Consider the following 24,580-nt stretch of genomic DNA (forward strand, 5'->3'; position numbering starts at 1 on the left):
GTGGCTTGGGGGCCTGTTCCCTGATGGCGGCGGCAAATCTAGTGGCTTGGGGGAGGGCAGGGAGACAGAAAGAAGGGTGGCATGGAGAGAGAGAGAGAAAGAAAAAGAGGCAGGGAGACAGAAAGAAAGAAGGGGGCAGGGAGAAAAAAGAAAAAGTTGGGGGAGAGAATGCGGTCTGGAGGAAAGAAGGGAAGAAATATTGGATGCACAGTCAGAAGAAGAAAGTGCAACCAGAGACTTGTGAAATCACCAGACAACAAAGGTAGGAAAAATTATTTTATTTTAAATTTACTGATCAAAGTGTCCGTTTTGAGAATTTATATCTGCTGTCTATTTTGCACTATGGCTCCCTTATACTAAACCACAATAGCGATTTTTAGTACAGGGAGCCTATGAGCATCGAGAGCAGTGCGGGGCATTCAGCGCAGCTCCCTGCGCTAAAAACTGTTATCACAGTTTAGTAAAAAGGGAGGGGGTATATTTGTCTATTTTTGTATGGTTGTTACTGAGGTGACATTGCATAGAGTCATCTGCCTTGAAAAAACCCTGGAATATGAATGATAATTAACATTTTCTCTGCCTTTTAGTGTGCTTTGTGTTTTTAAAATTTTTTTATTGTTGATAGATCATTTTGACTTGGTCATTTTAAAAGTAGCTCGCAAGCCCCAAAAGTGTGGGCACCCTGCCTTAGACAATCTATGGGTTTGATTACAAATCTCATTAAGTTTCTATGTCCTCAAATCCAGTTTTTGGCTACTATAATTAAAGATTGCGAACAAAAATTGAAAGATACCAAGTTTGAAATTGACTCTCTAAATATCTTGGTTAATAAAGTTGAGACTCGATTGACTAAGGGCTCCTTTTATAAAGGTGTGCTAGTATTTTTAACTAGTCTTATAGCCCGTTACATTAACGGGTGCTAGAATATATGTGTGTGTGTGTCTCTCTTTATTTATTTTTTTTTCTCTCTCTCCTTAGCCGCTTTCTTTCTTTCTTTTTCCTTGGCTGTCCATCACCACCCCTTGCCTGCTCCCCCTGTCCATTCTCCCTTCCTTTTACCTCCCCTGTATCCACCACCACCCCTTCACAGCTCTCCTTATGCAGCAGCAGCCCTTTCCCTTTGTTTTACCTCCCCCCTGTCCAGCAGCACCTTTCCCTCCCCCCATACCAGTTCCCTGTGCACCTGCCCCTGTGTCTTTCTTCTTGTCTTTCTGTCTCCCTTCCTCCCTCTGTCTGTGTGTCCAAAGCAGCATTCCCTCCCCCCACACCAGTTCCCTGTGCAGCAGCATTATTGTTTCCTCTACCCCCTATCCCTTCCCACAGTAGCGACTACAAACGCGGGTCCGAGTCCTTTGGCGGCCCCCCCCTTCCCTTCCCGCGGGTCCGACTACACATGGCGATTCAAGCAGCGTGTCCAGCAGTCTTCACACGCTGCTTCGGGTCCTTCTATTGGCCTGATTTACTCTGGCACGTCCGGAGCAAATCAGGGCAGTAGAAGGGCCCGAAGTAGCGTGTGAAGACTGCTGGACACGCTGCTGAAATCGCCAGTCGTGGCCGCGGTAAGGGAAGGGGGGGGCAACAAAGGACTTGGGTGTCGGGCAGTGGAAATCTTCTTCTACCTTGCCTCTGCTCCACCGTCAGGAGTCAGCGCCAGGAGCTTTAACGGCTGGTGGTTCCGCGTTGAAAGAATCCCGCGCCTCTTTGAAAACTGTCACGCCGCTGGAGGCGGGAGGCAACGGAGAGGGCAGGGGGTGAGCTGCGCATGCGCACTTCCTAGCTACAGCTCACAGAAAACGGACGCACGCTTAAGAAGTGCGCATGCGCGGCTTACCATTTTATTATATTAGATGCATGCACCGGATTAGCGCCGTAAATCTATCACCTGCTGAAAAGGAGGCGGTAGCGGGCTAGCACACATGGCATCTTTTAGCTAATTTAGCATACGCTATTCCACGCGTTAAGGCCCTAGCGTGGCTTTGTAAAAGGAGCCCTAAGACTCAAAGTGCAAAATATTATTAAGGATATCACAAGCTTGAGGAGGAAAGCTGAATCCCTGGAAAATGGTATTCGGTGTAATCTCTTTTTTTGAATTGCCACCAGATATTTACAGTGATGAATAAGGACATGTTGAAATAATACTAAGAAAATTTTAGTTGTCTCTGAGGAAAATATTCAACCATTTTCACAGGTTTATTATTTGCCATCAAAGACTAGAGAATCAGGAACCGACTGATCATAATGTCCATCCTATAGATATTCCTACTATTTTGGAATTGTCAGATACTGGTAGCTACTGTAGGTTAGCACTAAATGAGATATGGATTTTGAGGTGTACTTTAAAAACAGACATAAGTCATTTTTAGGATATAAAATTCAAATCTTTCCAGATGTCTCTAGAGATACTCATAAGTGTTGATGGCAGTTTTTACTGCTGAAATTGGGTGTACTTCAGATTGGGGGTTCTTTTTACTTTAAATATTACATTACATTACATTACTTACATTACATTAGGGACTTCTATCCCGCCTATACCTTGCAGTTCAAGGCGGATTACAAAAGAGCTAACTGGACATTTCCAGTGAAGTTACAACAGTTTTGGGGCTTTTTTTTTTTTTTTTGTTACAAGGGAGGAGAGGTACCTGGATTAATTCCGGAAGAACTTGCAAATTGCAAATGTTTAGTTCATTATCAATCCTTGAAATATCTTTTCTTTGAACCATCTCATTTGACCACATTTTTAGCCACCAAATAGATAAAGATGATCAGAGAGGAAACCCATAAGTAGCTCTTGTTTTGTAAAGCTGCACCTGTCAGGTTAATTTCTTCTATTTGCTTAGGGCCAGATTCTACAACAGCTATTGAAAGTGACGTTGAAGCCTGGAAGTGGGTATGGTTAGGGGCAGCGCCGGAATTCGGCATCATCATATGCTGCTGACCACAATTCAGGAAGGATCCTGGGCACCAGAAATGAAGGCTTGTGGCCATTTCCGGCACCTAGGGTCCTTGGGAGCTGTGATTCTAGAAGTGGCATCTGCCGGTGATGCCTTCTTGAGTTGGACTTGCCCTCACTGCATTTCTAGCTATGATTGGATGCAAAAGCAATGTTACTTACCGTAACAGTTGTTATCCAGGGACAGCAGGCAGCTATTCTCACTAGTGGGTGATGTCATCAGACAGAGCCCCGGTACGGACGTCTCACAAGCACGTGTTGCTTGTAGAAACTTAAAAGTTTCTAGATGCCCGCACCGCGCATGCGCCGGTGCCTTCCCGCCCGGAGATCCGGGCGTGTCTCCTCAGTTCAGGTAGCTAGCCTGAGAAGCCAACCCAGGGGAGGTGGGTGGGACGTGAGAATAGCTGCCTGCTGTCCCTGGATAACAACTGTTACGGTAAGTAACATTGCTTTATCCCAGGACAAGCAGGCAGGTATTCTCACTAGTGGGTGACCTCCAAGCTAACCTCAGTGGGATGGAGGGGGAGTTGGCGACTTAAGAGAATAAATTTTTCAATACTGTTTGGCCAAACTGTCCATCCCGTCTGGAGAGAGTATCCAGACAATAATGTGAGGTGAATGTGTGAACCGAGGACCAGGTGGCAGCCTTACAAATCTCCTCGATTGGTGTTGATCTGAGGAATGCTACTGAGGCTGCCATTGCTCTGACCTTATGGGCTGTGACCTTACAAGGAAGTGATAATCCAGCCTGGGCATAGCAGAAAGAGATACAAGCCGCCATCCAATTAGAGATGGTGCGCTTTGATACGGGTCTTCCCAACTTATTAGGATCGAAGGAGACAAAAAGTTGAGGAGTGGTTCTGTGTGGCTTGGTGCGATCCAGGTAGAAAGCCAAAGCACGTTTACAGTCTAGAGTGTGAAGGGCCGATTCTCCGTGGTGAGAATGGGGCTTAGGGAAGAATACTGGAAGTACAATGGATTGGTTGAGATGAAATTCGGAGACCACCTTAGGCAGGAATTTCGGGTGAGTGCGGAGGACCACCTTGTCATGATGGAATACTGTGAATGGTGGATCCGCCATCAATGCCTGGAGTTCGCTGACTCTGCGAGCGGACGTAAGGGCTACAAGGAAAAGCACTTTCCAGGTGAGATACTTAAGAGGGGCCCTGTTGAGTGGTTCAAACGGGGGCTTCATGAGACGGGAAAGGACTACATTGAGGTCCCAAACTACTGGGGGTGGTTTGAGAGGAGGGTTAACATGGAAGAGTCCTTTCATAAATCTGGCGACCACCGGATGGGCCGAGAGGGGTTTCCCTTGTAGGGGCTGGTGGAACGCCGCAATAGCGCTCAGGTGGACTCGTATGGATGTAGACTTGAGCCCAGATTGAGATAGGTGTAGGAGATAGTCCAGCACGGAGGATAAGGAAGCTCGCTGAGGTTCCTTTGATTTAGAAACACACCATGAGGAGAATCTAGTCCATTTCTGGGAGTAGCATTGTCGAGTGGCGGGCTTCCTGGAAGCCTCCAAGACCTCCCTCACTTCTTGTGAGAATTGGTGAGGGGTTACGTTGAGAGGAACCAAGCTGTCAGGTGGAGAGACTGCAGGTTGGGATGAAGCAGTGATCCTTGATGTTGAGTAAGTAGTGAAGGAAACACTGGAAGTGGTACTGGTTCCCTGCTGCTGAGTTGGAGTAGGAGGGAGAACCAAGGTTGTCTGGGCCACCGAGGAGCTATTAGAATCATGGTGGCCTGTTCGAGTTTCAGCTTGACCAGAGTCTTCTGGATCAGCGGGAATGGTGGGAACGCATATAGAAATCGTTTCCCCCAGTTCAGTAGAAAAGCATCTGCCTCGAGGCGATGAGGAGTGTAGATCCTGGAGCAAAACTGAGGCAGTTTGGAGTTGTGGGGAGCCGCAAAGAGGTCTATCTGAGGCGTCCCCCACTGTGTGAAGATTTGGTGAAGGGGGCTGGAATGGAGAGTCCATTCGTGCGGTTGTAGCAGACGACTTAGTTTGTCTGCTAAGACGTTGTTCTCCCCCTGAATGTAGACAGCTCTGAGGAAGGCGTTGTGGCGCACCGCCCAGTCCCAGACTCGTAGAGCTTCCTGGCAAAGGAGGGCCGAGCCCGTGCCTCCTTGCTTGTTGATATAATACATGACGGCCTGATTGTCTGTGCGAATGAGGATCACCATGTCGTGAAGTAGGTGTTGGAAAGCTTGGAGCGCATTGAAGATGGCTCTGAGCTCCAGTAGATTGATTTGATGTAGTCTTTCCGCACTGGTCCAGAATCCTTGGGTGCGGAGACCATCCAGGTGGGCCCCCCATGCATAGTTCGACGAATCGGTTGTGAGAACTTTCTGATGGGGGGGGGAGAGTGCAACAGCAAACCTCTGGATAGATTCGAAGAGGTCATCCACCAAAGTAGAGACTGCCGAAGAGCAGGTGTGACTAAGATGTGTTTGGTTAGTGGATCGGACGTCTGATTCCACTGTGATGCCAGGGTCCACTGGGGGATCCTGAGATGGAGTCTGGCAAAGGGTGTCACATGTACTGTGGAGGCCATATGGCCCAGGAGCACCATCAGTTGTCTCGCCGGTAGGGTTTGGCGAGTAGACACCGACTGGCAAAGATGAAGAAGAGACTCCATGCGTTGCAGAGGCAGGAATGCTCGGAGTCGAGTGGTGTCCAGGACCGCTCCGATGAAGGGGAGGGACTGGGTGGGTTGTAGATGAGACTTGGAAAAGTTGATCTCGAAGCCCAAATTCTGGAGGAAGTAGGCTGTAGCCAAGACCGCCGAAGTGACCTCTGGGGCTGACGGGGCCTTGATGAGCCAGTCGTCGAGGTATGGGAACACCTGTAGACCCCTGTCCCGGAGTGCTGCGGCCACTACCACCAGGCACTTTGTGAAGACTCTGGGGGACGAAGAGAGGCCGAATGGTAGCACTCGATACTGTAGGTGTAGATTTCCCACCCGAAATCTGAGGAACTTTCGGGAGGCCGGGTGAATGGGGATGTGAGTGTAGGCCTCCTTGAGATCCAGGGAGCATAACCAGTCGTTCTGCTCGAGGAGGGGGTATAGAGAAGCCAAAGTCAACATGCGAAACTTCTCTTTGACCAGAAACTTGTTGAGGGCCCGAAGGTCTAAAATGGGTCGCAGGTCGCCCGTTTTCTTCGGGACGAGGAAGTACCGGGAGTAAAACCCTCGGTTCAATTGGTCTGACGGGACCGGCTCAACAGCCCGAAGCTGAAGTAAGGTTTGGACTTCCTGAAGAAGAAGGGCGGTCTGTGTCGAGCTTGAAGGATACTCTCTTGGAGGATGGTCCGGGGGGACCCGATGGAAGTGAAGAGAGTATCCTTCTCTTATGATGGTAAGGACCCATAGGTCCGTGGTTATGGCCTCCCATCGGTGGTAAAAAAGATGGAGGCGGCCCCCTATGGGAGAGGCTGAGGGGTGCAGAACGGTGTTGGTTATGCTCCCAGGAGGGGAGTCAAAAGGGCTGGGGAGCCTTAGGTGCAGCCGGTGGCTGAGGGTTTTGCTGAGACTTCTGGGGAGGTTGTCTCTTCGCAGGTTGTCTCGCAGCAGGCGTTTGTCTGGGCATGTAACGCCGCTGGTAAATCAGGGGTGGCCTGGAAGGTCGAGACTGTTGAGGTTTGGGTTTGGGCCGCAGGATGGATTGAAAAGATTTTTCGTGATCCGACAGCTTCTTGGTAACAGTTTCGATAGACTCATCGAACAGGTCAGCTCCCGCACATGGTACGTTGGCGAGTCTGTCCTGGAGGTTGGGATCCATATCGATTGTACGGAGCCATGCCAGGCGACGCATGGCTACCGCACTTGCGGAAGCACGTGCCGAGAGTTCGAATGCATCGAAGGAGGATTGCATCAGCTGGAGGCGTAATTGGGAGAGGGAGGCTACCACTTCCTCGAACTCGAATCGAGCTTAGGTGTCTATGAACGGAGTGAACTTGCGGAGCACCGGCAAGAAGAACTCCAGATAGGAAGAGAAAAAGAAATTGTAGTTCAGCACCCGTGACGCCATCATGGAGTTTTGATAGAATTTTCTACCAAATTTGTCCATCGTTCTCCCCTCTCGGCCCGGCGGTACAGAGGCGTAGACCTGAGAGGGATGAGAGCGTTTAAGAGAGGACTCGACCAGTAGGGATTGGTGGGAGAGTTGAGGGCCCTCAAACCCTTTATGGTGCACGATGCGGTATCGAGCATCGAGTTTGCTGGGAATCGCCGGTATGGAGTACGGTGTTTCGAAACACTGCATGAAGGTCTGATCCAGCAATTTATGCAGAGGGAGCCGAAGCGACTCCGTTGGAGGGTTAGGTAAATGCATGGTGTCCAGATACTCTTTGGAGTATCGGGAGCCCGTGTCAAGGGTCACATCCAGATCATCCGCCATTTGTCGGAGGAATGATGAGAAAGACAATTGATCCGCCAGCGTCGGTCTGTGAGACGGGCTGGAGGAGGAAGAGGCCTCCGGATCCATGGACATCGGGGAGTGGCAAGGAGAATCGGGTACGGGTGTCTCCTCGTACTCCGGTCCCTCCGGAGGGGACACCTCTGATGAGGAGTATCCCATACGTTGCAGTTTTTTCTGCGGTGACACCTCCGAATGGCGTGAAGAGTGCCAAGATGAGTGTCTTGATCGGTGCCCGTCTCGGTGGCGGGACGGGGATCGGGATCGTCTGTGCATCACATGGTCTCCCGAGGCCCCCAAGTGGTGGATAGGGCTGGAAGCGGTGGATCGCAACTGGGGTTGCGATGCGGATTCTTGCGATGCTACCCAAGTCTGGTAAGGAGTGCGGAAGAACTCTTCCTGACTATGCCCAGGGCTTTGAGTATCGATCGGAGGTCTGGTCCCATGTTGGCGCGGAGGCGTAATGGGCTCTAATGGCGGCATATCGGTAAGCGAGGCTTGCCGCATGGGCATCGCCGCCCTCCCCCGTTCGTCCTCGTCGGTTTTCGAGGTCGGACGGCGTGGAGGAGGGGGAGGGGGAGGGGGCGGACCGCCCCTTTGGACCGGTACCGGGAGGTCACCCTGTATGGTAGCGATGAGCCCGGGTCCGATGGTCTGCATGAGCTCAACGAATTGAGCTTCCAGCATGGACCGTAGCGAAGCCGATAAGGAGGGATCCGCACCGAAAGGGGGTCCTCCTGCACGGTCATCGCGCTCCTTCGAGGTCGAGTGCTTCTGCTTAGTAGCTTTCGGCACTTTGATGACCACTGGTGGTACTGTGGAAGGAAGAGGTACCTGAACCGAGGAGACCGGGGCAGGCACCGACGTCGAGCTCGTGGATGTTGTCGGGATGAACGATGCCGGTTTCACCACACTCGATGCAGGAGGGGTCGATACCGGTTTCGCCCGAACCGGGGAGGTATCAGATGAAGTGGAGGCTGAAGGATCCTTAGCTGCGTCCATCTTGAACATCGATTCCCACAATAGGCAACGCCGTTTGAATGAGCGTGCCGTAAGGGTAGAGCAAGGCCTGCACGATTTCGGAATGTGGTCAGGACCCAAACACTGCAAACAGCGACGGTGAGGGTCCGTGAGTGAAATCGCGCGTTGGCACTTGCTGCACTTTTTAAACCCTGTGATTAGCCGGGATATAGGCCGGAAAATCTCCGCCGCGAGGTCGAAGCCTGTGGGCCTGAGCCACGTGGCCGGCCCGTTCGACCCGCCGGAGGAAATAATCTTCTTTTTTTTTTTTTTTAAACTGAAAAAGAAATGTACTGTTAATTGTAATTAAAAGAAAGCGAAAACGCGGACAAGGAAGGCAAATTTAACTGAATTCAGCTAGCGCATGATGAAGTTGAACTTCTCAGCTCCGTGGAAAGAAAAGAACTGAGGAGACACGCCCGGATCTCCGGGCGGGAAGGCACCGGCGCATGCGCGGTGCGGGCATCTAGAAACTTTTAAGTTTCTACAAGCAACACGTGCTTGTGAGACGTCCGTACCGGGGCTCTGTCTGATGACATCACCCACTAGTGAGAATACCTGCCTGCTTGTCCTGGGATAAACTCTTTTTCTAAGAGAGGATTATCTTCCCCTCTTCAGAGTTACAAGTCTCTGAGCTTTGAGACAGTAGCGCTTGTCCTTCTCATATGTTGGCTTTACTGAGTGAGTCAGTCTTTATCTTGCTATTTAATGTTTTTTCTGACTCTGGCTGATACATTGTCCCTGCTGTTGTGGAAACATAGTTGCACCTACATTACAGGGTGAGATTATGGCTGCTATAGGCTGGGAGGCACATTCATATAATGAAGAACAGGCATCAGATTTATTATCAGCTTTTCATTTATTCACAGCAGATGAACACACGACTTTACCCACAGATTGGGAGCATGTAGAAAACTTACACAAACGCATCGTGCGGGCTGAACTGCACGCTGCCACATTGGCTGAATATTGTAGATTAAAAAGGATCCCCCGGGGGCTCCGTATGAGAACAGAACCTAGACTATTTTTGGATAACTCAGCGTTCCTAGATAAATGGAACGCAATACTCAACAAATGTTCCTTGGACTTGATGCTCCTGATTATAGAAACAACTAAAACAGAGCTAGACTCCTATCAGGAGGAATATCAATCAGCAAAGACCACTTTACAGCAAGGTGTTAATCATGATGAATACACTAAATCATTACAGGAGTTAAATCTTAAAATAGATGCATTTAAGGCAGACTTGAGGAAGACCAAAATCAAGAAATTACGTAGGGATGAGACGGATTACACGAAAGGTTTTGTTTACATATGGATGGACAAAGCTCGTAGCATCAAACGTCAGAAACGCCCTACATATACTCATACATCGTCTGATTCTTCAGAGGATAATCAAAAAACACAGCAGGGTCCTATTTCAAATCCATCTCACAATGTCCATTTTCAAGGGGGCACCAAAACCACCAGCAAAAGACCGGTCAGGTCTCGACCCACAAAAGCACCACCTTAATCTCCAATATTTTCAATTTATCTCATCGTACGTTGTCTCCTGTTGAGACTTCAGTATTAAATAAAGGTTTATCTTTTGTTCCTACGAATCGATATGTTCCGTTTGACACCAGAGTGGCTCTGTTTAAATTCATTCGTTCTTGTAAACTTAAAAAATATTTCTACACAGATGAAGCCACATCCTCACAACCTTATGACAGTTCACATACCTTACAGATTAAATCTTCTTGGTGCCCTCCAGGCACAGTTGACCCACATATCCAAACGTTTGAAGATTTAATTTTGCGGGACATTAGTACTTTAGAGCAGACACCTCCATCCACCCGGTTCAACTTATCTAAGCAACAACATGTGGCAGTCTCTGCACTAGCTACGGATGCAAGTATAGTTATATATCCAGCTGATAAGGGAGGGGGGGTGGTCATTCAAGACACTCAGGATTATGTCGCTGAAGCACAGCGCCAACTTAGTGACCCTACATATTATGAACTTTTGCAGCAGGACCCAACATAATCCATACAGGATATCATTTCTCAGCTTTTGTTGCAAGCATTGGAGACTGGGGTTATCACGGAGAGGGAATTCAGATTTTTGAGCTGTCCCCACCCTAGGATACCAGTAATCTATTTTGTTCCGAAAATTCATAAATCTCTGTCCCATCCTCCTGGTAGACCCATTGTTTCTGGCATTGGGTCTCTCCTTGAACCTTTATCAGCATTCATAGATTGTTACCTCAAAGACAGGGTTCCTTTGGCTCCCTCTTATGTTTTGGACTCTACTAGTATGATTCAGTTTTTGTCAGCTTTTCAGGATGTACCCCATGATGCTGTTTTACTTACCTTTGACATAGCAGCTCTTTACACTAATATTCCACAACGTGAAGCCATTGAAGTTATTCGCGTAGAGTTACAGCAGATGGATTTTTCAACATCTAGGACTCTATTTCTGCTTGATGTGGTGCTGATTGTGTTGAGTGCTGGCACTGTATGATTGGTTGGTTCGTGTATGATGTCACCTGTGGATCTGTTTTAGCCGGTGTGCTCTCCCTCCCGGGCACCCCGCCCTCCAGCCTTCCTCTCTGCTTGTGTTCTGTTGGAGGCCAGGTTCCTGAAGAAGGGCTCCTCCCGAAACCAGCGCGGTTGAACCTCTCCTCCTGGCGCGGTTTTTCCGTTTGTGTGACAGTTTTGGATAAGTATTGTTTCTTTTGGACATGTTTTTCACTTTTTGGTATGGTTTTTGACTTTGTTTGTGATTTTGCGTGAGTTTTTTGAGGGGGTTTGGCTGGCAGGGTTTGTGTGGGGGTCGCTCAGGTTGCTTGTGTTGAGTTTCATTTACTCACTTTGATTGTTGATTGGTTTGATTTCTGCACACACAGGGCGCTCGATGATGGTGTGCGGGTGGAGGCTTATGGCCTTGGCCCAGAAGTGAAGTGTCGGAGCTGTGCTCCTATCACTGAGGGTTCACACTGAGAGCGCCCTATAACATCATATAATGTGACTTGTTCTTTGACATATTACACTATATTTGGTTTGCAAGTTGTGAGCCAAGTTAGGCACTTTGAGCTTCCCCCTCACAGACCTTGATGTGACTTGGTTACCTTCCTTGTTTTTTCTGATGTGGCACTGAGCCTTAATTATTTTCAATTCGACCAGCAGTTTTACAAACAGGTTAAAGGCACAGCTATGGGGTCAAAAATGGCTCCTTCTATAGCATGCCTGTATGTGTCACAATTTGAACACCGTTTTTTGTACCCTTCAGAGCACTGGCAGCATTTTCTATTTTGGAAAAGATACATCGATGATGTTTTTGCTGTCTGGATTGGTACAGAGCTTGAACTACTATCATTTTTTGATTGGCTTAACAAATGCGATTCGAATCTTCAGTTTACCATGACCAGAGACTGTTATCAGGTTGCTTTTCTGGATATCACTGTTGTTCTACATCAGGGTACTTTTCAGACATCCATCTATCGTAAACCCACGGACAGAAATAATCTACTCCAGTATGACAGTTTCCATCCTAAGCACTTAAGAGACAACATTCCCACTGGACAGTTCTTGCGTCTCAGGAGATTATGTTCGTCAGTGGAAGAATATGTGTACAGGGCTGAAGAGGTTAGGAACAGATTTTTACAGAAGGGTTATCCACCAACAGTTCTCAAGAAGGCCTACAAGAGAGGCTTGTACGCCAATCGCTCCTTACTGTTACAGTCACATCCTGCTCCTTCATCACGTCCCTTGGTGTGTGTTTTACCATATTCCATTCATGCGTTCCACATCAAGAAGATCATCAAAAGTCACTGGCCCATTTTGCAGTACCATGAAGCTTTTCATGAGATTCCTATGTTTGCGTTCTCAAAAGCCACGAATCTTAAACAGAGATTGACCCACTCTCAATTTTTGAGTCAACCCTCTCAGCTATCTCCTCTGGGACATCACTCTCCATGTGGACATTGCAAGTTATGTTTGTTCAGTGTATCAATACAACAAATGTCACTTCCTCCTTACCTGAAGTACACTCATTTCAGCACTAACTGTAACTCACATCATGTAGTGTATGCGATTTCATGTCCGTGTCAATTGGTGTATGTTGGATGTACTACACGTCAATTAAAACTACGGATTGGGGAGCACATGAGTCGCATTCGAACAGGGGTGCAGGAGGCCCCCCTGTTTCAACACTGGCAACAAGCACACCATGCATTGGAAGATCTGACTTTCACAGTTTTGGACAGTATAGAGTGCCCCAGGGGTGGTGATATCTTAAACAGAGATTGACCCACTCTCAATTTTTGAGTCAACCCTCTCAGCTATCTCCTCTGGGACATCACTCTCCATGTGGACATTGCAAGTTGTGGAGGAGAGAACAGAAATGGATCTTTAATCTGAACACTCTGCATCCACATGGCCTTAATGGCGAAATTGAATGGGCTGCTTTTCTTTGACAACACCTGGTCGTGTTGTACGTTTGCCTTTGACAGTTACTTTTTTGCGCTTCAGCTGTGAATCGATGACGTCATCACGTCAGTGCGCACGGGGCACCCCTCCCCCTCCTGCTGTAAAATTTCGGAGCGGGAGGTGGCGTTCCTTGTTGCACAGAATTTTTCTATTGTTTGACCGGTATGTATGATTTATGTGCCTTTCATGCGTTTCAGCTGTTAATTTTTATGAAACTTGCACAGGTTCAGTAGCTTTTTGAGTGTCTGCGTCTGTATCTGTAGCATTTCATTTTGTTTTTGGTTTTTGTATTTCAGACCACAGTTTGAACACCTTTATTAGTGTGATTCTTTTGCAAGCATTTTGTGTGTGTGGCGGGGTCTCCTGAAGCAGACGCCGAAACGGGGCCGCGTCGGGACCCTGAGTATAGCTTTATGCTTACAAGATAAGTTCACTTTCTGTACAACCTGAATGCAATCTCCTATTGTACTTTTTTCAAAAATGAATCAACATATTATCATTGAAAGCATTATAAACAGTTGCCTTCTTGAGTTGGACTTGCCCTCACTGCATTTCTAGCTATGATTGGATGCAAAACTCTTTTTCTAAGAGAGGATTATCTTCCCCTCTTCAGAGTTACAAGTCTCTGAGCTTTGAGACAGTAGCGCTTGTCCTTCTCATATGTTGGCTTTACTGAGTGAGTCAGTCTTTATCTTGCTATTTAACGTTTTTTCTGACTCTGGCTGATACATTGTCCCTGCTGTTGTGGAAACACGGTGATTGACATATGGCAGGTGCTGCTTACAGAATTGGGGCCTTATTGCTTTTCCATATTTGGTAATTTTGGATCCAAATTTGTGAACTTGAGTGATAACTCAGTTAACTAGTTCTTGTTGTTTTACTGTAATATTTCTTTATTCTAAGAAGGAGAAATTAGGTTCTTACCTGCTAATTTACTTTCTTTTAGCTTCTCCAGACCAGTAGAGGTTAACTTTACGAGTGGGTATATATCTGATCATGACCAGCAGGTGGAGACTGAAAACAAAACTTTGGGACAGTATATCCTAGCCCCTCCTCTCTATTTCCCTCAGTCTGCCGAATAGCCAAGCAGAACCAAGAACTGGAAAAAAACAGAGAGAAAAAACAATACTCCGAAAGGAGTAACAAATAACATACCCAAAATGCTGTTGGAAAATGCAGAGGAGAAATTCCCGAAGGAAGAATGTCCCCACAGCTCGCCAGCTAAGCCAGCCGAGCCACAGCCGCTGTTCTTCAATTCTCCCCGGCCCCTTGAAAAATACTAGAACCCGCAGCAAAAACCAAAAACTGCCCGCGCAACAGCCCCAACAACAACAACAACAGACAGGGTGGGGACCTCTACTGGTCTGGAGAAGCTAAAAGAAAGTAAATTAGCAGGTAAGAACCTAATTTCTCCTTCTTTAGCACTCTCCAGACCAGTAGAGGTTAACTTTACGAGTGGGACGTACCAAAGCAGTCCCTCTTACGGGCGGGACCCCCGAAGGGCCGATACCAGAACACGCTCACCGAACACCGCGTCCCGACGCGCCTGAACATCTACCCGATAATGTCGAACAAAGGAATGCAAGGAGGACCAAACCGCAGCCTTACAAATATCCACTGGAGGCACGAGCGACGACTCAGCCCAAGAAGCCGCCTGACCCCGTGTGGAATGAGCCTTGAGAAACTCCGGAACAGGCTTCTATTTCAGAAGATATGCGGAAGCAATCGCCTCCTTGATCCAGCGCGCAATAATAGCCTTAGAAGCGCCAGCCCCCCGACGAGGACCCGCCAGAAGGACAAAGAGATGATCGGATTTCCGGAATTCCCGAGTCCGCTGCACATAAGAGCGGAGAACCCGACCGACATCCAACTTGCGCAGCTGCCGTTGCTCAGACGAGCCCTCCCGATTTCCCAAGACCGGGAGGACCACCGATTGATTGACATGAAAAGAAGACACTACTTTCGGCAGAAAGGAAGGAACAGGCCGCAAGACGACCCGCTCCCTAGAAAACTCCAAGAAGGGAGCCCTACAAGAGAACGCCTGCAGCTCAGAAACACGCCTAGCAGACGTACTGGCCACCAAAAAGACCGCCTTCAAAGTAAGGTCCTTCAAAGAACAGCCATCCAAAGGCTCAAAAGGCGGACGCACCAGAACCGAGAGAACCAGATTGAGATCCCAAGAGGGAATCGAGGGCCGAATGGGAGGCCGAAGCAACTTGGCCACCCGCAAAAACCGAATCACATCAGGAAGGGCCGACAAACGCTGACCTGACACCAACCCTCGAAAAGCCGACAGGGCCGCAAGATGCACCCGGAGAGAAGACCAAGCCAGGCCTCTATCCAGGCCATTCTGCAAGAATTCTAGAATGTGAGGCAGGGAAGCGCGAAAAGAGACCACTCCCCGCGCCCGGCACCATCCCTCAAAGAGACGCCAAACCCGCACATAAGCCCAAGAGGTAGAAAGCCTACGGGACCCCAAGAGTGTAGAAATTACCTTGCCTGAATAACCCTTCCTGCTCAGGCGACCCCTTTCAAGAGCCACGCCGTAAGACAGAAGGGAGACGGGTCGAACATGGGAATGGGACCCTGCGTCAGAAGGTCGTCCAAGAGAGGCAGAGGAAGAGGATCCGCCACCAGATGCCTCACCAAATCCGCATACCACGGACGCCGAGGCCAATCCGGAGCCACCAGAACCACCAGCTCCAGATGGCGAACAATGCGAAGAAGTACTCTGCCCACCAGCGGCCAAGGAGGGAACACATACAGGAGCCCCTCCATTGGCCACGGCTGGACCAGAGCATCCAGACCCTCGGCCAGACTGTCCCTGCGCCGACTGAAGAAGCGGGGCACTTTGGCGTTGCCACTCGTGGCCATCAGGTCCATCAGGGGTTGCCCCCAAGCCTGCACTATCAACCGAAATGCTCCGGCGCCGAGAAACCACTCTCCTGGATCCAGGAAGTGACGACTGAGGAAGTCTGCCTGAACATTTTCTACCCCGGCTATATGAGAAGCCGAGAGGTCCAGAAGATGGGACTCCGCCCAAACCATGAGCCGAGCCGCCTCCTGCGCCACAGGAGTGCTCTTGGTGCCCCCCTGACGATTGACATAAGCCACCGCCGTGGCATTGTCCGACAGGACTCTGACCGACTTGCCCTGCAAAAGGGAGTGGAAAGCTAACAGCGCCAGCCTGACCGCTCTGGTCTCCAACACGTTGATCGACCAGGAGGCCTCCTCCGCAGACCAGGTGCCCCGAGCTGAGTGGCCCATAAACTGAGCCCCCCAACCGAGGAGACTCGCATCCGTAAGGAGCACCGTCCACTGCGGGAGATCCAGACCCACCCCCTGAACCAGGTGAGGGGTCCGGAGCCACCAGCGCAGACTGCAGCGCGCCAAGCCTCGCAGGGGAACCGGAACATCCAAATCTTGCCTCCGGGGAGACCACCTCCGGAGCAGAGCATACTGAAGAGGACGCATGTGGGCCCGCGCCCACCTCACCACGTCCAGGGACGCCGCCATTGACCCCAGGACTTGGAGGAAATCTCACGCCCGAGGACCCCAGGACGCCAAAAGCAGGCGAATCTGAGATTGCAATTTGCTCACCCGGGCCTCTGGAAGGAAGACCTTCCCCAAGGAGGTGTCGAACATAACCCCAAGGCACTCCAGACGCTGAGCCGGGACCAACCGACTCTTGGAAAGGTTGACCACCCAGCCCAGCGACCGGAGAAACTCCACCACCCGAGCCGTAACCCGGGAGCTCTCCTGCCACGACTTTGCCCGAATCAACCAGTCGTCCAGGTAGGGGTGAACCAGGATGCCCACCGACCGCAAGGCTGCCGCGACGACCACCATTACCTTGGTGAACGTCCGAGGAGCCGTGGCCAGACCAAAGGGAAGCGCACAGAACTGAAAGTGCCGCCCCAAGATCGCAAAGCGAAGGAAGCGCTGATGAGAGGCCCGAATTGGAACTTGCAAGTAGGCCTCCGTCAGATCGAGAGACGTAAGAAACTCCCCCGGCTGAACCGCCAGAATGACCGACCGATGCGTTTCCATGCGGAAAGACGGAATCTTGAGAGCTCTGTTGACCCCTTTCAAATCCAGGATGGGCCGAAAGGTCCCCTCCTTTATGGCCACCACAAAGTAAATGGAGTACCTGCCGGTGCCCCACTCCGTAGGGGGCACCGGCACCACTGCCTCGAGATCTAGCAAACGCTGAAGGGTCTGACGAAAAGCCTGCGTCTTCCATGGAGTCTGACATGGAGAAGCGAGGAAAAGGTCCGGCAGAGAGCGGGTGAACTCCAGAGCGTAACCGTCCCGCACCACCTCAAGGACCCACTGATCGGACGTGATCTCGGCCCATTTGGGGAAAAATTTGCGCAGCCGGGCCCCCACCGAACCAAAGGGGGCGCCGGCAAGGAGTCATTGCGCAGGACAGGAAGCGGGGGAACCGGCGGAGGGATTCCCTGCCCCCCGAAAGGGCTGCATGCGCTGGAAGAACCGACCCCGGGAAAAACCCTGAGCCGGGAAAGAAGCAGCCCCACGCCCCGAGCGATACTTGCGAAATTCCCGCAAACGCCCCCGGGCAGCCCCACACCGAGACGCAGGGCGGGCACGGTCCTCAGGCAGACGGGGCACCTTCGAGTCCGTCAGAGTCTGAATCAACTCATCTAATTCCTCTCCAAACAAAAAGACCCCCTAAAGGGAACTTTAGTAAACTTAGCTTTGGACGCAGAATCTGCCGCCCAAGCGCGCAGCCACAAAATACGCCGCGCGGCCACGCCATAGACTTAGCCGAAATCCGCACCAAGTCATAAAGAGCATCTGAGAGGAACGAGGCAGCCATCGCAATCTTCGCTACCTCCTGATCCACTAGAGACCAGTCATCAGACTCCCGATCCAGGACACGCTCAGCCCACCGAAACACGGCGCGAGCGACTAGACCCCAAAGCCTGGACCCCAAAGGCAGAGACATCAAAATCATACTTAAGAAGTGTCTCTAACGCACGCTCCTCCGAGACCCTAAGAGCAGAACCGTCCATAACAGGCACGGTATGCCGCTTAGGAAGTGCCGAGACCACCGCGTTCCCCATTGGCGAAATTAAGGTAGCCCTACCTCCCTCCGGGACGGGATACCCAAGAGCCAAGGCGCACACCAAACGAAACTGCGCCCATAGACCACTGCGCCAACACAAAAATCCCGCAAATCCTGACGCACAGGAAAAGAGCGGGAAACAGGACAGACCCCCTGAAGCAGAGGGGCCCCCATACGCGGGGTCTCCGGTGGCGCCACTGCAAAAATGCAGCACCAAGGAGACCTGCTACACAGGTCTAAAAGCTCATCCCTCTGAATAAAAAGCGCACCACGGACGCATCTGCTCTGGAAGACGGGAAACCCGCCGCCCCGCTGCCAACGGGCGTCCCCTCTAGAGGATCCTGGAAGCCCGCCAAAGCAGCCAGGTCCTCAACCAGGCCAACACGCTCCTCCGCCCACCAATTCGCAATCCAAGCCCCCCCGCGGGCGCTTGGATGAGGGAGGAGGAAGAGGGGACGCCAAACGAAAAGAGGGAGGCAAAGCCATAGGGGGCGCGGAGGGAACCCCCCCCCGAAACCCCCCAGGCGCACGTGGGACCCCCAAAAGTCCGCACAAAGAAAGAAAATAAATTGGGGGCAAAAAACCCCTGGGGGTCCCCAGGGACTCCCTGCCCCAGCAGGGGTCCATGCTGAAACCTGCCCCTGTGTTCGCCATACAGGGGGAAGGTCACCTGAGGTTGCAGACAAAATGGAGGGGCCAGACAAAGAAAATGGCGAAGTTCCCGCCAAAAATGCTCCCTCCATGGCCTGTAGCGGCTGAGAAGACTGAACAGTCTCAGCCGCTAAGACAGGCAAGTCGGCATCAGCTGTCAAAAAATCAGCTGAGAGGGAATCCTTCGGGGAATCCCTCCGTGGGCGGTTGTGGAAGACCGGGCTTCCCCACTGCTCCAAGCCGACTCGCGAGGCACCATCGGCGGGGAGCTCTGGGCGCCTGCAGCCGCTGCCGACGGAGCTCCACCACCTCACCGACCCAAACCGCCGAGTTCAGGCCGGCCGCGAGTGCCTCGCGGCTGGACTCAATTGTGTCCTACTCCCCCGGAGAAGGGCACAATTGCTCCATACGCGACCTAGCTATAAAAAAAGTGCCGGTTACATGAAAAAATACAGTAAAATACAGTTTTCTTAAAGGGAAACAACCCTCCAGACCAGCACTACCTCAGGATTTTTTTTTTTTTTTATTTTTTTTACAGAACAGACTCCACAGGCTCTCAAAGCAATATGCCTTGCTTGACTTAGGGGGCAAGGCTTACTGCTGAGGCTCCTCTAAAAAAATGTGGGGAGGTGGAGGAAGTGGGGGGAGGGACCCCGCTCGTGACCCGCCGGGTTTGACACCCCCGAGGTCAGACGAACCCCCAAACAGAGTCCGCCCAAGCTCCGTCCGGCCAAAAACAGGGACAATAAACCCCCTAAACAAATTCCAACAGCCCTACCAAGGGAGATGGGTACAGATCACTCAACACCTGCTGGAGACTGAAAGAAGACTGAGGGAAATAGAGAGGAGGGGCTAGGATATACTGTCCCAAAGTTTTGTTTTCAGTCTCCACCTGCTGGTCATGATCAGATATATACCCACTCGTAAAGTTAACCTCTACTGGTCTGGAGAGTGCTAAAGAATATCTGCTTTTCTGTATAAGTGATTTGTCTGGTTAAAAATTAAAATTCTATAAACAAACAAACATCTTTTTGTTAAGTGAGCAGATATGAAATGACAACCAATTAAAAAAAAACCCCAAAAAACATTCTCTCTGTTGGTACCTTATCAATCGAAAATACAGTTGAAAAGATTTATGAAATATAAGAACATAAGAATAGCCTTATCGGGTCAGACCAATGGTCCATCTAGCCCAGTATCCCATCTTCACGGAGGCCAATCCAAGTCACATGTACCTGACAAAAAAATCAAATAGTAGCAGCATTCCATGCCACCGATCCAGAGTAAACAGTGGCTTCCCCCATGTTTGTCTCAACAGCAGACTATAGACTTTTCCTTCAGGAGCTGGTCCAAAACCATTTTTAAAACCAGCTACATTAACCGCTCTTACCACATCCTCTGGCAACACATTCCAGCGCTTGACTATTCTCCGAGTGAAAACAAATTTATTCCTATTAATTTTAAAAGTATTACTTTAACTTCGAGTGTCCTCTAGTCTTTGTAAATCTTGATGCAGTAAAAAATTGATCCACTTGACCACTCAGGAATTTGTATTCAATCATATCTCCCCCTCAGCCGTCTCTTTTCCAAGCTGAAGAGTCCTAACCTCTTTAGTCGTTCCTCATACAAGAGGAGTTCCATCCCCTTTATCATCTTGGTTGCTCTTCTTTGAACCTTTTCTAGTGCTACTACATCTCTTTTGAAATAAGGAGACCAGAACTGAATACAATACTCAAGGTGAGGTTGCACCATTGAGCAACAGAGAGACATTATAACCTTTTTAGTCTTGTTTAACATCCCTTTTCCAATACAGTGGTACCTCGGTTTACGACTGCACTGGTTTGCGAGTGTTTTGCAAGACGAGCAAAACATTTGCAAAATCGGTGGCTCGATTTACGAGCGCCCTCCCCCCTGCAATCCGGCACTCTCCCCCCAGCGATTGGGCACCCTCCCCGAAGCGATCGGGCACCCCCCCCCCCCCGCCGCTTCTTACCGTCTTCGGGCACCGGCACCAAGCACAGGACATGCCGGTGCCAGTGCCCAGATGATGGTATGAAGCGGCGGGGGGGGGGGGGGTGCCCAATTGCGTCGGAGGGGGGGGGGTGCCGCATTGTGGGGGGGGAGGGTGCCGGATCGCAGGGGGGGCCTTCGGGGGGAGCAATGCCGGTTCTCGTGGGGGGGGGGGGAACGTATCAAAGCGAGTTTCCATTATTTCCTATGGGGAAACTCGCTTTGATAAACGAGCATTTTGGATTACTGGATTATGCTCGTAATCCAAGGTACCACTGTAATTCCTAGCATCTTGTTTGCTTTCTTGGCTGCTGCTGCCGCACATTGGATGGTAGATTTCAGCGTATTGTCTACAATGACATCTAGTTCTTTTTCTTGATGGCTGAACCACAAGGTGGACCCTAGCATCTGGTAACTAATATTTGGATTATTCTTCCCAATGTGCATCACTTTGCATTTGTGCACATTAAATTTCATCTGCTATTTGGATACCGTCTTCTAATTTCCTAAGGTCTTCCTGTAGTTTTTCATAGTCCGCATGTGTTTCAACAACTTTGAACAGTTTAGTGTCATCTGCAAATTTAATCACCTCACTCGTAGTTCCAATTTCCAGATCATTTATAAATAAGTTAAATAGCACTGGTCCCAGTACAGATTCTTGCGGCACACCACTATGCAACCTCCTTCATCGAGAAAAATGGCCATTTAACCCTGCCCATTGTTTTCTGGCCAATGATCAATTCTTAATCCACAATTGAACTTTGCCTTCTATTCCATTAATTTTCTCAGTAGTCTCTCATAAGGAACTCTGTCAAAAGCCTTCTGGAAATCTAGATATACTACAACAGGCTCCATTTACTCACACCTTCAAAGAATGGGTGATTTCAATTACTCAAAAGAAAGCATAATTAAAATATCAAAGAAAAAAACAAAAAATAGGCTTGACACAGTTATGATCACTCCACTGACCACTGTGTAGTACAATACAGAATAGGAGAAAATTGCAGTATATTGTACTCAGCTCAACATAGCATAAATGTTTATGGAGAAAAAAAAGCATCAGTTAATGCTTCATGGGCTCAAAAACTCCACAAAAATATATTTTGTAAATCTATTGCATTGTTCATCGGTTTCCTCCACAGGATCAGTCAGAATCAGTTCCAAAAACAAACTATTGTGTAATAACACCAAGCACTATCGAAACTAAGCAAAAAAAAAAAACTTATCTGGGTTCTCTTCCAGTCACACCGCTTCTGCTTGTTTCAAACACCAGTACCCCAAACGACCATACTCCAGATAGAGCGCTCTCACACGCTGCAACAAACTTGGGTTAATCCACACCGGCCAGTAGGAAAAATGTCTCCATACACCTTACGATGAAGACCAAGCACCATTTTCATAGCCTTCATATTTATATCTTTTTGAAGGTGTGGCCTCCAGAATTGTATACAATATTCTAAATGAGGACTCGCCAGAGTTTTATACAGGGGTATCAAAACCTCCTTTTTCCTACTGGCCACAGCTCTTCCTATGCACCCTAGCATCCTTCTAGCCTTCGTCATCACCTTTTCAACCTATTTGCCCACCTTAAGATCATCATATACAATCATATATACCACTGGTCTGACCCAGCAGCGGCAATTCTTATGTTACATGCTCCTCGATCCTCCCTTTTTACGCTCCAGCCTTTTATTGGGCTCTTTACACGATAGTTGGAGACTTTTGGTACTTGGGCTGGGGGGGAGTCCAGGGGTGTCTGATTTATTACCTATACAGGGGAATCTTCAGTTTCTCCCTGGTTGCACTTCTGCCTTCTTTCGTCGTTGGGCCCAGTTGGGTTTGACTGTGTTGGAGCATGTCCTCCATCCGGATGGTTCTCTTCCTCCATGGCATACTTTTCACCTCCGTGATGGGATTCAGGTGAATGATTTTTTTTGCTTATTTACAATTGGGTCATTATGTGTGCTCTTTGGCGGTGGAGGGTCTGCAGATGGGTTTGGGGACTCAGCTTCATGATTTTTTTCAGTCAATTTGAGGAGGTCGGCTTGTCTGTTTCTGAGTTGCATCGGACGTTGTGCTCTCTTGCTCAGCCCCGGGCTTGGGAGTCCTTATGTGCACGCTGAGCTCCAGAGCTGGGCTTAGGTCCCACGGATCTGGACATCAGTTGTCTTATATGATGCATCCCCACCCTTTCTGTGTCGGCTGAACTCTGGGGATGTTAGTTTCGGGTGCTTCATCGTGCCTATTTTATGAGGGTTCAATTATTTCATGCTGGTCTAGTAGAGTCTGCCCAGTGTAAGAAATGTACAGGTGCTACTAAGTCTTTTTTCCATGCTTTCTGGAGTTGTCCTGTCATCCGAGCTTTCTGGAGATGAGTGTGGTCCGCCATTTGGAACTTTTGTTAGGCCATTCTATTTTTCTCACTCCGGTGGGGTTTCTTTTGGATAAATATGAGGCCTTTCGCTTCCCTTCAAGTGTTGGCTGGCTATTTTTGCGCAAGGCTGGGTTGGTGGCTATGAAAATTATTTTAGGGGAGTAGGTCTCGGAACACTCCCCTTCTTATTGGGCTTGGCGCAACCGCTTACATGCTTTGGTGTTGCTTGAGAGGGGTCGGGTGCGTCATTCCTTGCGCCAATCTAAGTTTTTTTACGGGTCTGGGGACCTTACATATATTCTTTGTCGCATAGAACCCATAGTATGATTCTTAATATCTTGCCAGTTTAGCCTGCCTTGAATGAGGTGGGGTTGGTGGCCTTTCCTCTGCTTGGCTTATTTTCTTATTTTCTCTCATTTTTTTTTTTGTTGGTCTGTCTGTTCCTTTGATTTGCATTTCTTTGGTGTGTTTGCTTTGGGGAGTGGGGTCTTTTGGGGGGGGGGGGGGGGAAGGTCATGCGTATTGACCTTTGGGGCTCAGAGACCAGGGCCCTGAATGGTATGATTTCCATTTGGCATTGGTCAGACCTCCTCAATTCGGTGGGTTGGGATATTTGCTCCTTTTTCTTTTTGGTTCCTGTGCTGCTGTTTTGTCCTTTAGTGTGTATGCACCCAGCTTATATGCATTCTTTCTTATTAGCCTCTATTGACTGCTTCTTCTATATTTGCCTGGTTTACATTTTGTTGTGAGGGGTAGGATCCGGGGGGGTGCGGGCTTGGGTGGTGGGGGGGGGGGATTTTTGGAATCGGGGGCTCCTTGTTGTATAATATCTTTAACTACTGTATCTCCGGTTGTTATACTTGTTCCTTTTTCTGGTTTGTTCAATAAAAAATTGTTTCACTCTACAGTACAGGTACTTACCCATGATGTAATTTTAGGGGGAGGAGTTAGCATGCGAGAAACCGCGAATACGGAGGGAGAAGTATATATCATCTTGGAAAGATAGAACACTGCAAAACAAAACCCTACTATAGCCTAATCTCTGCTATACTTTTTCACATCTGTTTGTTGACTGGCCCAGAATATCTCAAGATCTTATTTGCAACCAAAAATAAGCAGCAATTACCTCTTTGGCTCTCTGTACAGCATCACTTGGAGGATTTCTGATTTGTGGTGAAGATTTTGTGTTAATTTTGTCATATAGCTGAAATCAAAAGAAGATAAGATATTGTTAATTATATATGATGTTTTGTTAATTTATGCAGTTACTTAAGAGAGACATCTTGATGCAGTACTACTTCTACAGTACAAAGATCTCATTTTTAAAGCAAAAGTAATTGCTTACCCATTTTTTTTCCTATTTTTCTCAAGTGGTCATGTTCCTAGGCACTTTATTTTATCCTTCATATTTCTATCTATAAAAGGAGATTTGCTATGTATCTACATCCCTCATTTTGAAAACTCCACTTACCTGTGTTGGTTCTTGCATTCCCATGCTATATCCATTCTCAGTATTAGTACAATGCTGGCATGGGCTTCTGATAAGCATCAATACAGCTGCAGGGGAAACTTTCAATAGCCTTAAATGCTTT

At 49.0% G+C, this 24,580-nt stretch overlaps 1 protein-coding gene across 11 annotated transcripts in view; it reads right to left on the reverse strand.

The window, feature by feature from the left end:
* CASK (calcium/calmodulin dependent serine protein kinase) overlaps window positions 1-24,580 on the reverse strand; it is a 770,397-nt gene that overhangs the window by 285,432 nt on the left and 460,385 nt on the right. For all 11 annotated transcript variants that reach the window (XM_033947671.1, XM_033947669.1, XM_033947668.1 and 8 more), the window contains exon 12: window positions 24,115-24,192. In XM_033947671.1, coding sequence (XP_033803562.1) covers window positions 24,115-24,192 — 78 coding nt within the window. The remainder of the gene's footprint in view (window positions 1-24,114; window positions 24,193-24,580) is intronic.

Source organism: Geotrypetes seraphini, chromosome 6 (genome assembly GCF_902459505.1).
Source record: "Geotrypetes seraphini chromosome 6, aGeoSer1.1, whole genome shotgun sequence".
Lineage (NCBI taxonomy): Eukaryota > Metazoa > Chordata > Amphibia > Gymnophiona > Dermophiidae > Geotrypetes > Geotrypetes seraphini.